Source organism: Haliotis rufescens, unplaced genomic scaffold (assembly GCF_023055435.1).
Source record: "Haliotis rufescens isolate VD_foot unplaced genomic scaffold, xgHalRufe1.0.p SCAF_5, whole genome shotgun sequence".
NCBI classification, from domain to species: Eukaryota; Metazoa; Mollusca; class Gastropoda; order Lepetellida; family Haliotidae; genus Haliotis; species Haliotis rufescens.
This window is the reverse complement of record NW_025964223.1, coordinates 60,141,724-60,158,734: the sequence shown is the minus strand read 5'-3', so window position 1 is coordinate 60,158,734 and position 17,011 is coordinate 60,141,724. Positions and strand designations below refer to the sequence as shown.

The window sequence follows — 17,011 nt, the reverse complement described above, 5'->3', positions numbered from 1 at the left end:
ATTAAGATACTTCCGTAATTAGGGTTTTCTAGATCGTTAAATTTGAGTCAGCAAACAGTCAAAATAATGTCAGGTGCAGGGTTATCTTGCTAGGACTGCAGCTTAATATGTTGGGTATTTCTGTCAAGGGGATATACACCAGACATTTGGCATTTCTCTTCGCTGAATAAATAGTCTTTAGAAGAGATACACATAAGGAAGTGAATTTATGGATGTCAACTTCTTTAATATGAGGAACACAACGTTTCGGAGTACATGCTTACTCCTCCATGAGGTGAATAAATGCTATGACTTACTTACTTACTTACTTACTTTGGAGATTTAACGTGCGCTTTCCGACTGATGCGTATTTCGCACACGGGCCCGGCCAGGCCATTTAATGTGTTTCCGAAAGGGGCAAAAGTGGTCTGTGCAACCCAAGAGGGGGGTTTTAGGGGTTGCTTATATAGAATTTGGGAATTTTGAGATTTGGAATAGATGCCGATGGGATTGGGGAGGAGAACTAAGGGAGCTGGGTATGGTGGATGTTTGTTTGTTTATGTGATTTTGATTTGGTAGGTTATTGTGTTTTTAGATGCATTTTATTAGTTCCGTTTTTATTAAGAATACGCCTAAGGCCTTGAAGTTTTCTAGTTTATTTTGTGGGTTTAGTATTGCTTCTAGAGTTAGAGCCTTGTTTAGATTGAGGGTGGTTTGTAATGCGGTTCGATGTGTTAGGTAGTGTGTGCAGTGGATGAGTGCGTGTTCTGGGGTTTCTATGCTATGACTCAGAGAGTATATATATGTACCTCTTAGAACACCGACTAAGATAACAAAGGTGAAAACTTAACAAGGGAAGCCACCGGTTAATTGGCACTAATCGGCGATTAGCAGCAGACATTTGGCATTTCTTGTCAGGTTACAAATTTAATCCAAAATAAACATTAAATAGTTTTATCATCTCCTCTTCAGAACACACGTTTGATGTTTATTGCCTTGTTCTGCTAACAACAGACCAGTTGTGTGAAGGACACTGAATGCCATTGACTTGTGGATTAGGGATTAACAATCAGTGACGGTTGCATGGGGATTAGCACTTGTAGTTGTCTGGTAATTACTAAATTGAGTAGAGACGGCTTAGTCAGTAGTGTGTTTACAACCACACTATTCTACTTATCAAGTCAAATGTACGATGTAACATGTCTCTGGGGAGCAAGGAAATGTCGCAACCTCCGACATTCATACAGTTTGGCCTTCACTCTATGAAGGTTCATACTCCAATGAACTCACACAAAGTGAAAGTCAATTCTTAAATACACAATATCAGTGATGTGTTTTATTTTCTTGTCACCAGGACTCCATACTTGACATCAAGGTTCCGGTCTTCAAGGGGGCAGGTCAGGTGAGTAGAGTGACCAGTCATGATGTCCAGTAATGTCCTGCGGGACCCACGGTAGAATGTGTGTTATTGCTAGTCATGGGGATTCTGGGTTGGAATTGGTCCCCAGGAACCAATGCTGGTCGTAAGAGACTTAATAGATCAGGTGGTCAGGCTCGGTGACTTGGTTGATGTCATTGTACCCCGATGAAGTGGATTGTTGGTCATCATATCAATCACTGGATTGTCTGGTCCAGACTCGATTATTTGCAGGCCGCCATGATGTAGTTGGAATATTACTTTATGTCCTGTTTCACATTGAAGCACATGTAGCACATGTGTCTCCTTTGTCAAGAGACTTTGTTCAAAATGTGCCTCTGTTCACCCAGCAGTGAGTGGGTACCCGGTAGGAGATGGTAATGTGGCTGTTAACCTTCAAGTGCCTCACAGGCAGCTTGGGTTGTATACTCCCCAGGGAGCTGGGAATTATTGTTGATCCATTGATGGGTAATAATGTCTTGGCAGGCTTATGCATGGAGTACAGTGCCATATAAATGGACTATTATTGTTATTATTAATTTTTCCCAACATTCTTCCTATTAAAGTCATTGTACTTTTGTATATTTGTCACTTGTAACATTAAGTTATACCCACTGCACTTACACGATGCTCCCAATAAGTATTCAGACAATACAACAACTTTTACGATGTCAAACATGGTGCTAGTGTTGGGAGTCATGATCAATCATCATTTCAGAACATTTGTTCAATGATCAACTGATGATTGATCCTGCCAACATCCCAGAAATGAAGGGTGTATGAATTTTTAAATCAACAGACATTTGTATATTCTAGCATGAATCCTTCTATTCATTATCTTTGATCTTTGTACAGGTTTCGATATCTTCTTGTAATTATCTTTACCAATATTATCAACATGTCCAAGATAAAATAAGTAAATCATTAATCGATGGACTAACATAACCAACCTGGATAAAGCTTATTTGTGTAGTTTTAGTCAAAACGTGATCCATAACTACAATTAGGAATGTCGAGAACAAAAATTAATCTCACATGACAGTATTTAAAAAACACACACACAAAATAATTCCCAACAAGATGTGTTTACAATTTGTTTAAATTTTATTTGAATGCCATTTATTGTTTAAATCTGGCAGTCGGCTGATAAGAATAATCTGAATAATGGATTGACTCATGCATTTAAAAAAAGTAAATTATTCTTTCAAGACATCTTTTTTGTAGAGATCAATACTGTTTCTTTTATTAAGCAAGTGACTTGTTTATTAAGAGTAGTTGTATTGTATTTGAGATCTGTTTCAATGCAGTGAGCTTTTCACTAATGTGGGGTAAACATTAACACAAAAAAATAGGTGTGACCCCTAAGTAGAGAGTCACTGCCTCATGTGTGTTGTAAGAGCCACAAGGGCCCATTCCGTCCTTATCGAGGGGAGTGCTAACCTTCTCTCCTTTCTAACAACACATCTATGTAGGACAGGCAGACACTATATATAGCACTGCAGGCAGCCATTACTCACTGGCGGGCAGATACGATTTGCATGTTATGTATAATATGGGCATTAATAAATCATATATTGATAGCATTGATTAAATAACTAGCAATATTGAAGCTACATATCTTCCTGGTATTTGTGGTTGAAATATTCTCTTAATGAGATGACCATGAAGTTGTTTAAGTATTGATTTCTTGTGTGTAACCTTTTGCTTTTGAGACGTCTTATTGATTATTCGTCCAAATAGCTTGTTTAAATAATTGATGTTAGTATGTGTTCATAAGGTTCTTGTTATGGAAATATTACTGGATTAAAAAGGTACATGATAATTATTTTATGCAGATTCTATCTTTTTAAATATTACACCAACAATAACGTCGGTAAACTGTATGGGTATAGAAACTTACTCCTAAACTGATGTGTAATTCTAATTACATGAACTTTAAAATGGAGAAAATGAAAATGAATTATGGGTCTTTGGAAATTAGTATATTTTACATGGAGTTTGTTGTTTTGAACATGAAATCAGGTGAATATGGACATATTTGATATGTATACTCAAACAATAACTGAAAGTGTACAGTATTAAGGTAAAGCTAGCTGTATGCTGGTGACTGCATATACATGTACTGTGTGTCTCTCAGTGATCTCCACATTAAGGTGGGGCAAACTGATTACTTTTGTGAGACTTTTTGTGTCAAAAGATCGGAGGAGCTGCCATTTAAATGATGCGCAAGCGCAGTGGAGGACCTTTTGTTTGGCTCTGTCTGCCCCATTGTTAGGTCAAACGTCCTTGGGTTCTTGTAGGTCAATATAAAGCAATGGGTTTTTTTCAGAAGGGAGGCTGTCCTCTTTGAGCACCTAGGAGTTATTATTGTTTTTAGTTATTAGGAGTGGGATGAATCAGCGATACATCAGGTTTCAACATGACTAGCGTATCATAGGGTGACGTATCAATACATAGTTGTCGCCATGTTTGATTTTTAAAGTTTCACAAAACAACATTGACTATGGACAAAAAGTAGGTTAGTTTACATTAAACTTTCATCATTGGCTTGTGTCATTTGTAGTCTCAGGAAACGGGACTGCTTTAAGGTTTTGGGCTGTGGTTTTCCTAATGACTGCTGTGCAAAGATTATTGACATTAGAGATTATTCTTCCATGGGGGGCGGTCAGGTAGCCTGGTGGTTAAAGTGTTCGCTCACCATGCCGAAGACCCGGGTTCGATTCCCGACATGGGTACAATGTGTGAAGCCCATTTCTGGTGTCCCCCGCCGTGATATTGCTGGAATATTGCTAAAAGCGGCATAAAACCATACTCACTCACTCACTCGCTCGCTCTTCCTTGGGCTTCTTCCAAATGGCCCTGGGGCATATTCTTTTGGCAGGTGTAGTGAAAAGGTCAAAGGTCATGAGAGAAAAAATGAAAAGTTTATGATTACACTTTCTAAAAGGTTACTTGGAGCACCTTGAGAATAAAGTACCACAACTTTTGTCAGGGCGATCTGTCGTAGGTCATGTGTCTCAAAGACAAGCAACCAGTTTTTGTGAGAATACATTGGACGCGAACTTGCGACCCTCGGATTGTTAGCCAGACAGCTGACTGACTGAGCTACGTCCACACTGTTAAACTTAGTGCATGGTAGGCATGGTGTCTCGTAACTTTAGTCTATGGACACTCACGCGTGATCCCAATGCTGAGTGGTAAGGAATATGTCAATATGGCACGAATGGCACCAGACATCAGACGTTGAATTCACGAGTACTCATGAATGATGGGTTTAATAATTCGTTGGGTGATTTTGTCACAGAAAAACACTCAGGTTTTTATATAATCTCATGATATTGCCATGAAACTTATATTTGCATGTATCTTTACAAATCCTACCACATCTGGTGTTGGTGCTGTCTATCACAGGTCAAGGTCATTGTGAAACATGGTTGTATCATTACTGATGCACTTATGCTTACAGTACTGACACTTGGTACTTGTTCGCCTGTGTGTCATGATGTGTGAATTTGATATTTACACCAAAAAAGATCGCCTATAGACAAACTATTTTTGTTAACGTTAAACTTTCACCATCATGTTGTGTCAATTTTTCCAGAGCATGGTATGTATTATAGTGCCACTTTGTCTATCATCATATTGTTGATATTTGTAGCTGAAAATTGCCATTTGTAATTATCCTGTAAAGCTCAGAGACTCGTCAACTCTTCAATCCTGTTTCAGCTTCCAGAGATCAGGTCGTACATGGAGAGCTTCCCTTTCCCATTCTACATCATCCTCCGAGACATCAACTCTCTCCCACAAACACTCAGCGATGCTCTCCGTCAGTGGTTTGAACTCGTCACAGCAGGTGACCGGGTGTAGACATCAAAGTGCGACCTCTGTCCGTGAAAACATCACAAACACTGTGTTTAAGATGCAATTTGTTACGAATGAATGAAGACCAATGAGCACTTAGATTACATCTGCGATATTTCTCATGCAACGTGTGCCACCACCTTGCGGACATACCAGTACTCTACACATTTCTTCAATGTCAGGAAAGGGTAGGATTCGCACAAAGTTTGTGCACATAGGCTGTGTGTAAGTCATGAGCTCTATTTCATTACCGGACTAAAAACAGACAATCATCACATACATATTCCTGGTTGATGGAGGAATGTAGTGTATACAAACATGTGAAGTGTCGACGTCAATGTGCTAACCGGTCAGCACCTGGGTCTTGAGGGCAAAGTGTTACCCCCTCTTCAGAGTGACTTCCCATGCTTTATTCCCATTGGATGTCATCTCCACTAAAACTGATACTTTGTCATTTTTGTCTTCCTGTAATATTATGCAGTGTATTTGAAAAGTTGTCATGAATGAAACAGGACCAAATTTGGTATTTTGTATATCACTGGGACCTTGCTTGTCATCACAAGCTTGGTGTTTGTTTGTACATACAAAATCTGGTGAATCTGGTCAGGAGTGAGTATGTATTTTTATGCTGCTTTTAGCAATATTCCAGCAATATCACAGCAGGGGACACCAAAAAAGGGCTTCAATCATTGTGCCCATGTCAGGATTCGAATTCGGATCTTTGGCGTGACAAGCGAAGGCTTTAACCACTAGGCTACCTGACGACCCCGAATCTGGTTAGAGACCAGAGTTGTTTTGATGATGTGACAGATTGTTTGTATTGTGTCTTGTTAAAATGTAAACATTATTGATACCTTGTTAACATACAAATTATTTGTACAACGTTTGAGATGTTATCTTAACTGCTGTTAAGAGCTCACGTCTGATGGGGCTTCTGTTGTGTATAAATGGTCCCCTTGTGTCAATAAAACATGCTGACAGTATTCCAGTCCTATTCTATGTATAACATAGCTAATGTTTTACTAGTTCCTCAGCCACAAGGCATAACACTGTGTTAAGACTTTTGACTAGTTTTTAAATACATTAACAAGATCTTCCGTGAGTGTCAAAGGCTTGACCCACAGTGAGCATTATTCTTGCTTTCTCACACAGAAGCCTGTAAATGGCCAAATTTGGGCCAGGCAAACCAGTGACTGAAAGCATGAGCATCACTCCAGGCCATGTGGGATCTATGACAATTTGGCAAGTCTGACCACTCAATACCCAATTTAGTTGGCCATGAGGGACTGGGGACCATTCTAAGTAGAATCCCCCGAATCTCCACAGGGTCCTCTTATTAAACCACTTATGAGTGACATACATCAAGTAATATTGAACATGACCTCCATGTTTTAGATGGGGTCCTTGTCCTTGTCTGAACATAGAAGCGGCACATGGCCACATCCCTTAGCTTGGCAGTACGGACGGCTCTGGAGTTGAGACTTGTTTTTCTCACATTGCATGAAACCGTGCAATATGCCTTAATCCCCTACCAGAAGGAGGTAACACATTTCTGTAGTAGGCCTACCCGCACCAATGGCCCCATCAGCCATTTTTAGGTTTCTCTTTTCTATAAAGTATGCTGAACCACCAAAGAATTGTCACTTCATGAAAAAAAATCATGAAAGTTTCCCATTGCGGTTCAGGATATATTAACATCCTTTAAAATAGTATGTGTATGTACAAAACAACAAACTCAATCAACTGCATGAAAATGGATTTTTTTATTCCATCTTCAGAAAATATGGTATGTACCAGCACAGAACTGACCAATCATTGTGCAGCTAGCTCACAGAAACATGTTGAATACAATCATATATCACCACAGACATAACACAGCCATACACAGAACAGCAGGGTGGCCGGCAGGTAGCACGATACTCAACACAGCAGAACAAAGTATCAACAATACTTAAGACACACACACTTAGGGAGGCCAACACACCACAGGGCATCCCCATCAGGTAATACAGTAATTGTCAGCTGTGCTAATGCATTTAAACACAGATGGTTTGACTATCAATAGTTAAAAAAAAAAGTAACCTGAAATAGAGGATGTATTGGTAAATGGGTGGGATATAACTAGGATATAGCTAGGATAGTGTCAGCAGTGGTATTATTTGCCACCGTATTAATAATCACACACATTATCCAGCAATTTCACAAGTGCACAGTTTGTTTAAGCCGGTACCTAGATTAGTCTGTATGTTGACATCTGACGGACTTGATCAGTTTGTTTGATCTGATGATAATCAGCTCTAAAAGGCCACCACCAAGATCCCAGTTCAAGGCCTGCTTAACCCAAGGCTTACATTATCATGCTATTCTAATCAGCATTTGCTAAGGACCAAAATAGTCATCTTTAGTCATTGTGGTTCTTTTATTCACTTGTTGAGTAGGATATTTTTAGCATTTTTTCACACAGTGCGAAGATGTAGCTATAGCACTGGTATCATGTGCTGAAAGGAAATACCATTGTCACGTTTTTAGGTCACATATCACTTTAGATCTTCCAGCATTTGGGTAAAACTTGATGGCTTCCTTTAGGTTGAGCCAAAGATCCACAGGCTCAGTGCCAGGTTTTGTGTAGGGACCGACTGACACTATCATCTCTGATCTACTAAGTGTGGGAGTTCCAGCATTCTATGTTGTGCACTGCCTACCTGAAACATAATCTGGACCCTTTCCCAGTCAACAGATCCAGACATACTACCTCCCGTAAACTGGTCTCTACCAAACCATTCTTCTGGTAACCTCTATATTTTGATATGACAATGCCCGGTGTAATCGAGATCACTGGAAATGCGATTACATATATAGTCAAGTGTACTGATGGTTGGTTGCGTTTAATTGCAGTGGACTTGCAAGCGTCACAGTTTGTGATGAGTGAGAGTCTTTAGCATAAGCATGCTTCACTCAATACAGTTTGAGGCTCCGTGAATGCAAGCAATTGAGGGAACAAGTGCTGGAAACATCTGCACTTTATAACTGAATTCCATATAGAATATGATAGATTGGTCAGATTAATATAGACTCAATGTTGAACTTTACTGCATGGTTGTTGTAGGGACAAGAACAAGGGCTAGATTAACCATGGACTGATGGCCCTGTAGGATTGTATAGTTGATATCTGTTTGTTGTTTGACGCCTAACTCAGCAATATTCCAGCTATATGACAGTGGCCTGTAAATATACTACTCAAAAGAAGTTAAGGATCACCCGATTCTTTCATATTGGTAATGTTAATCTGTCATGGCATGAGAGATTAACTATTGTAATATGAAAGAATCTGGTGATCCTTAACTTCTTTTGAGTAGTATAATTGAGCCAGGACCAGAAAATCCAGTGATTGATATTGTGAACAATGATCCAAGCCATCGGGGCACGATGATACAGTATCAACCATGTTACCGAACTTGACCACCCGATCCATTTGGTCACCTCTTACGACCAGCATAGTTTGCTGGGGACCTGTTCTAAGCCGGAATCCCAACAGGGAGACCAGCTTAGGTTGCTGGGGAACTGTTTGAACTCGGAATCCCAACAGGGACATCAGCATAGGTTGCTAAAACCTATTCTAACCTGGAATCCCAACTGGGAGACAAGAATAGGTTGCTGGGGACCTGTTCTAACCGGTAATCCCAACGGCACCAGCATAGTTGACCTGGGGACCTGTTCTAACCAGGAATCCCAACAGGGAGACCAGCATAGGTTACTGGGACCTGTTCTGTAATCCCAACGGCACCAGCATAGTTGACCTGGGGACCTGTTCTAACCAGGAATCCCAACAGGGAGACCAGCATAGGTTACTGGGACCTGTTCTAACCGGTAATCCCAACGGCACCAGCATAGTTGACCTGGGGACCTGTTCTAACCTGGAATCCCAACAGGGAGACCAGCATAGGTTGCTGGGGACCTGTGCTAACCCGGAATCCCCACGGGGTGTATAGTTGATGAAGCAGGGTTAGAGGTATCCCTCTGTGCCTGTAGAAGCTGATTCCAGGTGTACAAAGGTTGGTATCACAGAATGCAGAAACAACACAAACAGCAAGTACTACCTAAATCATTACTCATGCCTTCAGAACAGCACCATGAACCATCAGACAAGCACATAAACAAACATAATTGTTCAATAAAATTCGTGAAACACAATATCATTTAAGACAGTTCACACTGACATTATATGTATCAGGTAGCTTAGCTATACAATTTTTTTGTGAATGTGGGAATATGATTTTTTTTGCGCTGTCAACAACTTGGGACATCCATCAAGAAAGGTACTGCAATCTTTGGCCTGACTGTTTTTTACAAATTAGTTTCGAATCTGCTGGCTCAAAACAATTTCTGCTGACCAGAAATACATAAAATGTTCAAAACAAACTCCTTTATGGTCGCTATCAATATGAATAAATGATTTAAAATACTATGATTTTAACACATTAAAAATTTACCTTAAAAACTTCAAAACACAACACATTATGATGCAACGCAAGGAGAAATAAAAGACTATATTTTGAATTTGATTTTTTAACAAAAAAATTTCAATCAAAATTGGCAACAAATCTGTAAACCAACCCCCCAAAATGTCTGACCTTACTTAAGTTGCAATTTTTATTATTTGTCGTTTATAACCAGTATTGCATGATGTATATATACTGAGATGGATAAGTTATGGGGTCTGCATGGTAACTGGAATAACGTACCATCTTTTGAGAGATACTTGGTGCCATTTTAGCAGTAACGCATCATCGTCATCATAGACAAGAACATCCAGCTTCATTCCATGACGGGGCTTCCGACTACCTGTCCCGTACTGCACTGGAGCACAGGTACTGATGGATACAGACAGCAGCATGAATGTCCTCACACACTGACTGACATCCTCCAGGTGGGAATATAGCATATACTCTGTGTGGAGGACAAGTTGGACGAGTCTGTGTATTCACAACAGAGATAATGCGAGAAATGAAACTGGAATGTGTACAAAGTTAATGATCATGCTCAAATAGAATGAAACCATGCAGTATGCAACGTACAAGTACAGTGGACAAGGTTGTAAATAAAACTAGAGACCATCAAATAAAATTAAGTCTCTGATAAAACTCATAAAATCTGATGAATGAAAGATTGCCATGAAAACAAAACTAACAATAATTGTAAAATATATTATGCAACATAATTATAAGCTTAAGCAAACAATTTTCATTAAATAGAGTAAAAATCAACACTAGAATATGGAACATGAGTGTGTTATTATGATTTGTAACCTGTAAATACTGTAGGTATGATTATGCATTGTAGAACATATACTACCCCAAAGAAATTAACAACACTAATTTTTTTCATATGACTAGGGCTATAATAATTAGAAAGAATTGCATGGTCCTTAACTTCTTTTCAGTAGTATATTTGACAATTTTCTCCCAATACCATGCACTGTCCACAGACACATCTGTGTGCATGATCTGACAGTGTGTTGGAGTGAAGTACACAGTTCATGTTGGTGCCGGGACCATACACTGTCCACAGACACATCTGTGTGCATGATCTGACAGTGTGTTGGAGTGAAGTACACAGTTCATGTTGGTGCCGGACCATGCACTGTCCACAGACACACATCTGTGTGCATGATCTGACAGTGTGTTGGAGTGAAGTACACAGTTCATGTTGGTGCCGGACCATGCACTGTCCACAGACACACATCTGTGTGCATGATCTGACAGTGTGTTGGAGTGAAGTACACAGTTCATGTTGGTGCCGGACCATGCACTGTCCGCAGACACACATCTGTGTGCATAATCTGACAGTGTGTTGGAGTGAAGTACACAGTTCATGTTGGTGCCAGGACCATGCACTGTCCACAGACACACATCTGTGTGCATGATCTGACAGTGTGTTGGAGTGAAGTACACAGTTCATGTTGGTGCCGGACCATGCACTGTCCACAGACACATCTGTGTGCATGATCTGACAGTGTGTTGGAGTGAAGTACACAGTTCATGTTGGTGCCGACACCATAAATACATGCAGATGATGGAGAAAGTTGTCACAAGAAAAAATTAGGACAAGAGGTAAAACAATGAAGAGTATGAGAACTCTGTACAACAATCATCGACACATTTTGAAGTCATTTCATCATTTAAGTACATGCCAACCAGAATGGGACCCCTGTCCTGAAGCTTTGACAATGTGGTGGATAGATCGACCCGTTGAAATAAATAAACCCATATAGACAAGCTTGGCATTAATGTCTTTTGTACCCGTCGTCTGAAGCAGCACAATTCACTGTGCACTCACCAGAAACCCATTATTTTGGGTTTGAATTCTGGTTTGCCCCTATGATGTCCCGGGTTTGTCAGCACCAGACCCTGGTCATGAGTTTCCCCAAAGTGGTAAACAACTGACACCTGCATCACTTCGTCTTTCCTCTCACACTAAGCTGACACGACCTGATGTTACTGGAATACTGTTCATGTCAGCGTTAAACCCAACTCACTCTTACGTACCCAATAGACAACCTGTGGCAATATCATGAGCACACTAAATGAAGACTTACTTACTTGATATGTCACTTTTAGCAATACTCCAGCAGTATCTGGGGACACCAACAATGGGCTTCTCACATTGTACCAACGATGGAATTTCTAACTCAGGCTGTAGACGCTTTAACCACCCACAATGCCCTAATTGATATGAAGTATTAACCATGAACATAAATAAATGGTGTATTTTTAAGACCTCATTATTTCTATCAAGTCTCTCCCCTCTGACCAACTCTCTATCTCACTACATCCTCTTCAGATGTTGCAGTAGCCAACTCAATAAACATATATTTATATCACAAAGAGGAAATAACATGAACAGCCTCGTGGACTCACAATATCTTGTCACATATCTCAACAGCAATCTCATTGACGTATACGATATCATTTGGCATATATTACGTCTTCTAACAACTTGATTATATGCAGGATTTCTGCCTCTACATACCTAGTCTACTGAATGGACATATGGTGTGTGTGTTGCCACGACAACGTAGGTGGGTAGAGCTCTTTCAAACAACACAAACATACAATAAACACATAATCTTAGCTATGAAAAAGCTGAAGAGGAAAATATCACATTAATGTATATTGATATAAACAATTTGTATAACGGATGAGCAGTGAAACAACCAAGCCCTGTGTGCGACTCTATAACATGCCATAATGCTCTATATCACACACGCTGCTAATACTGACTAACAATCAACATAGTGGTATATAACATATATATATATATCAACATGACTTGGTAATATCACATGAAAGCTGGTCACCATGACCACATGTGTCCAGGGAAATATCCTGATGCTGGTGTCGGTCAGGATGGCAGAAAAAGAGGGAAAGGATTTTAAGGGTGAAATATTTGGCTGAAACAATTGTGGGGTTTTCTAATGCCATTGTCCTGCAAAGCTCAAACAACCATAACAATGACCACATATGCCTTAATGTAAGTGTCATGGTTCCATATTGCACTCCTGTAGCTTGCTGTACTCTATAGACAAGATAAAGTGATCTCGCATCTTAAAATTTGTATATCAAACTTGAACAAGTTGTTTAGTTTCAACTATGGATATACAGTTGAATTATTATCGGGGAGGTTGGAGATATCTTGTTGACAATGAAAATGCGAATTTTCATTTATACAAACCACTTGGGCTTTTCACAACTCTCCTGAAACATTTGCATAATTCTGGTGTCCTCCCTGCAAGTTTGTCATGTGTTCAGATGACTTGCCTATGTCCCTCACAGTCTACCCCCTACAACATAACCTAAACTGATCTATCACAAAGACAATGTGTATCTTTAAGTGTCATCTGCATCTAACTAATACAGGTGACAACAGACTAGAGATGACAAAGTTGGACATTGGTTCTTTGTGGAGAAGCAGTTGGGCGCATTCCAGAAAGTGAACTTTGTTTGGTTCTTTGTGGAGAAGCAGTTGGGCGCATTCCACAAAGTGATCCTTGTTATATGACTGTCGTAAGTCTATGTAGTATTTAATCTTAGCACTAAGAAGGCTTAAGGAACTAGGCCCCATTTTACAAAGCGATCGTAGTGCTAAGACTCGTAAGTCCATGTTCAAGTGACGCTAAGATCGCTGTGTGAAACAGGCCGTGGACATCTGGTCCATGAATCAGACAAGATGGCTACAATGAACTGTGGGAATGAATCATGTGCCACTGAAGTTGGTACTACAAAGAAGGCGTCTACTGAGCCAGTACATCTCACTGGTCCAGCTGACAGGGAAACAGTATGCTGTGGACTTGAGCTGTCAACCCAGTAGAATTCTAACCATGTAGGATGTCAGCCAGGTTAGTTATAGGCTTATGCAAGGAAAGCTGACTACCGGTAGGTCTTTGGGTACCCATTCACCAATAGCTTTATACACCAGAAAGGACAGTGGGACCTCACTAAGACAAAGCTTAAATGGTTGTGGCAGCACAAGAAAACGGTCGTGCAGCAAGTAAATTCATGGGACCTTGGCACAGCTGCATAAATGAATGAGTGAGTTTAATATCGACAACATTCCATCCACATAGTGATGTAACATCTAGGACCAAGATAGTTCCCCAGACAGAGCTGCATAATTCAGCTAGAACCCATGTAGCCACCATAGGCAGAGCTGTATCTCAAAGCTAGGACCAAAGCAGAGCTGTAACTCTCAGCTAGGACCAAGGCAGAGCTGTATCTCACAGCTAGGACCAAGGCAGAGCTGTAACTATCAGCTAGGACCAAGGCAGAGATGTAACTATCAGCTAGGACCAAGGCAGAGCTGTAACTATCAGCTAGGACCAAGGCAGAGCTGTAACTATCAGCTAGGACCAAGGTAGAGCTGTATCTCACAGCTAGAACCAAGGCAGAGCTGTACCTCACAGCAAGGACCAAGGCAGAGCTGTATCTCACAGCAAGGACCAAGGCAGAGCTGTATCTCATAGCAAGGACCAAGGTAGAGCTGTATCTCATAGCAAGGACCAAGGCAGAGCTGTATCTCCCAGCAAGGACCAAGGCAGAGCTGTATCTCACAGCTAGGACCAAGGCAGAGCTGTATCTCACAGCAAGGACCAAGGCAGAGCTGTATCTCATAGCAAGGACCAAGGCAGAGCTGTATCTCATAGCAAGGACCAAGGCAGAGCTGTATCTCACAGCAAGGACCAAGGCAGAGCTGTATCTCACAGCTAGGACCAAGGCAGAGCTGTATCTCACAGCTAGGACCAAGGCAGAGCTGTAACTATCAGCTAGGACCAATGTAGAGCTGTATCTCACAGCAAGGACCAAGGCAGAGCTCTATCCCTCAGCTAGGACCAAGGCAGAGCTCTATCCCTCAGCTAGGACCAAGGCAGAGCTCTATCCCTCAGCTAGGACAAAGGCAGAGCTGTATCTCTGAACAAGGACCATGGTAGCTAACACGGGTAGAGCTAGTACATGTAGTGCCCTCTGGGAAATCAGTCTCAGACGGATAACAACATGTTTAATATCACATTTCAATAAAAATATATCAGTATTATATTCTATAATGTCTAATTTCAGTGTCTATGATTCTTAAAGATGTGGAGTAAAGTTGTAAATAATATGTGTGTGTGAGCAACAAATGCTTTTTTCATAATTCTACTCCAAAAGATAATAAAATAAATTAACAATGCTGAATAGAATACAACTTCCAGTCTACAAGGGGACTGACCCCATGGAATCCTCCAGACGAGGTGAGGGGAGAAAGGTGTGCTCAGACGTGACAGGTGAGTTGTGACCATGGTCGAACATTCCATCCAGTGCTTACAGTCAACTCTTGCCTCAGTGTTGAGGAACTAGATGGAGCCACTGAGCCTGACTCAGCATGTCCTGTTACACAGTTCACAGGTGTCACCTTTCTTCTGTTTACTTGGTCCCCAACCAGTTGACTTGATATATGTAATGGATAACTTGACAGTACATAAACGTAACAGACAACTTAAGCGTAAATACATGTAATGGATACACGTCCACGTCACACATTCCTCCAACACACCAACCCTGTCAGGAAGTCTGTTTAGAGATAAGGACACTAAAGCTCCTTGATGAAGGTCTGCAGAGCATCTGTGGAACACAGACCGTCACACAGCAGTAAAAGTCAGATTACTGTGTCAAGAAGTATTGATGAAGGATACCTCTAAACAAGGGTTGGCAATGCGGCTTGTCTGAAGGTCCTCTTGGCACCTCACAGAAACATCTTCAGCAACAGAAACTAACAGTTTTAGTCTCCTAGTCCTTATAATGACAACATAGAGTAAAACCCTTAAAAATGGCAAATCCTTATGATACCTTAAGTATTGGGCAGTTTGGCAAGGACTATAGGACTAGTGCCAATTTCTAACGCTGATCTTGTTCCCTTGGAATTGTGGGGCCTCACAAAAACATCTTGTTCCCTTGGAATTGTGGGGCCTCACAAAAAACATCTTGTTCCCTTGGAATTGTGGGGCCTCACAGAAACATCTTGTTCCCTTGGAATTGTGGGGCCTCACAGAAACATCTTGTTCCCTGGACAGCTGTTATCCCTAGAGGTCCTGCTGCCATTGGTGCCATCATGAGAGGACCTCGTTCCTGCATTGGGTCCTAGAGAACACATGGAGGAGGTGGTTGTAGAGATCACTTGAGAAGCTCCACTACAGGTCTGCATCCATTGTCTGGTCCTGAAGGACTTGTGGAGATTGGGGACCAAGCCAGGTGTCATCTGTTGCCATTCACATCATACAACATCATACATGTCCCTTGGTCAAAGGTTCCTACTTGTGTGACAATCACACCAATATGTATAGCTGTTCTTGTCCACTACACCATCGTCCTGGAACAGGTCACGATCATTGCACATTCTTTTTATATGACAAAAAGTTTAAAATACAACTGGAAAGTCTGTATGAAGTTTCAGGTCCAGTAACATATATGTGAAGTATGAGTAAGGAGGCCGAGTCCAGCCCAGGACACACCAATCACTGCTGGCGGAACTGAATGACGTTCTCTATCTGCTTCTGTGCCCAGGTGAGGATCTCCGGCTCTGGACTCCGTATCTCCATCTCACTCCCCGAGAAGAGGTTCACACTTGAGTCATTCTGTGGGAAGGAAACACCAACGTTAGACTCATTCACTGGCTTCTCAACCATGCCACATATTCTTCTGGAACACATTTCTAACAAAGTTCAAGATTACTACCAGTACAGTGACTGAGATATTGTCAACATGTAGGGTTATCCTCAACTTCTGTTTGTTTGTTTGTTGTTTAACGCTGTACTCAGCAATAGTCAAGTTATATGGCAGAGGTCTGTAAATAATCAAGTCTGGACCAGACAATCCAGTGATTGACATCATGAGCATCGATCCACACAATTGGGATACAATGACATGCATCAATAAAGTCAGCAAGCCTGACCACCCGATCCCGTTAGTCGCCCCTTACGACAAGCATGTCGCTTTTTATGGCAAGCATGGGTTGCTGAAGACCTATTCTACCCCGGATCTTCATGGGTGTCCTTAACTTCTAGGTAGGTAGAACAAAAAATGGAAGTGTGTGTCCTGAATGACATGCATAAAACTTGTCAAGACTGCTAATTGCCCTGATTTATAGCAGACAGCCTGCACATACAACATCTAGACTTCATTGCCATATGGCATATGGGGGTAAGTATATCAGAGATTTGAAGAA

General features: G+C 41.0%; 2 protein-coding genes and 1 non-coding gene across 6 annotated transcripts in view; 1 reads left to right on the top strand and 2 right to left on the bottom strand.

Moving 5' to 3' along the window:
* LOC124140365 (midasin-like) overlaps nt 1-6,240 on the top strand; it is a 158,930-nt gene extending 152,690 nt beyond the window's left edge. Inside the window, exons 98-99 of the mRNA XM_048384590.1 lie at nt 1,334-1,381; nt 5,123-6,240. Coding sequence (XP_048240547.1) covers nt 1,334-1,381; nt 5,123-5,263 — 189 coding nt within the window. The 3' untranslated portion in view covers nt 5,264-6,240. The remainder of the gene's footprint in view (nt 1-1,333; nt 1,382-5,122) is intronic.
* LOC124140383 lies at nt 2,739-2,858 on the bottom strand. Its single transcript, XR_006861909.1, has one exon. It is a non-coding gene; the product is annotated as a U6atac minor spliceosomal RNA (small nuclear RNA).
* Nucleotides 6,241-7,001: 761 nt separating the features above from the next.
* Nucleotides 7,002-17,011, bottom strand: part of LOC124140364 (vacuolar protein sorting-associated protein 13A-like) — a 154,670-nt gene continuing 144,660 nt past the window's right edge. For 3 of the 4 annotated variants that reach the window (XM_048384084.1, XM_048384083.1, XM_048384085.1), the window contains exon 85: nt 10,880-16,421. In XM_048384084.1, coding sequence (XP_048240041.1) covers nt 16,302-16,421 — 120 coding nt within the window. In that variant the 3' untranslated portion in view covers nt 10,880-16,301. Of the gene's footprint in view, nt 9,019-9,112; nt 16,422-17,011 lie in introns of those variants that run through there. The other variant, XM_048384082.1, reaches the window with a different exon arrangement.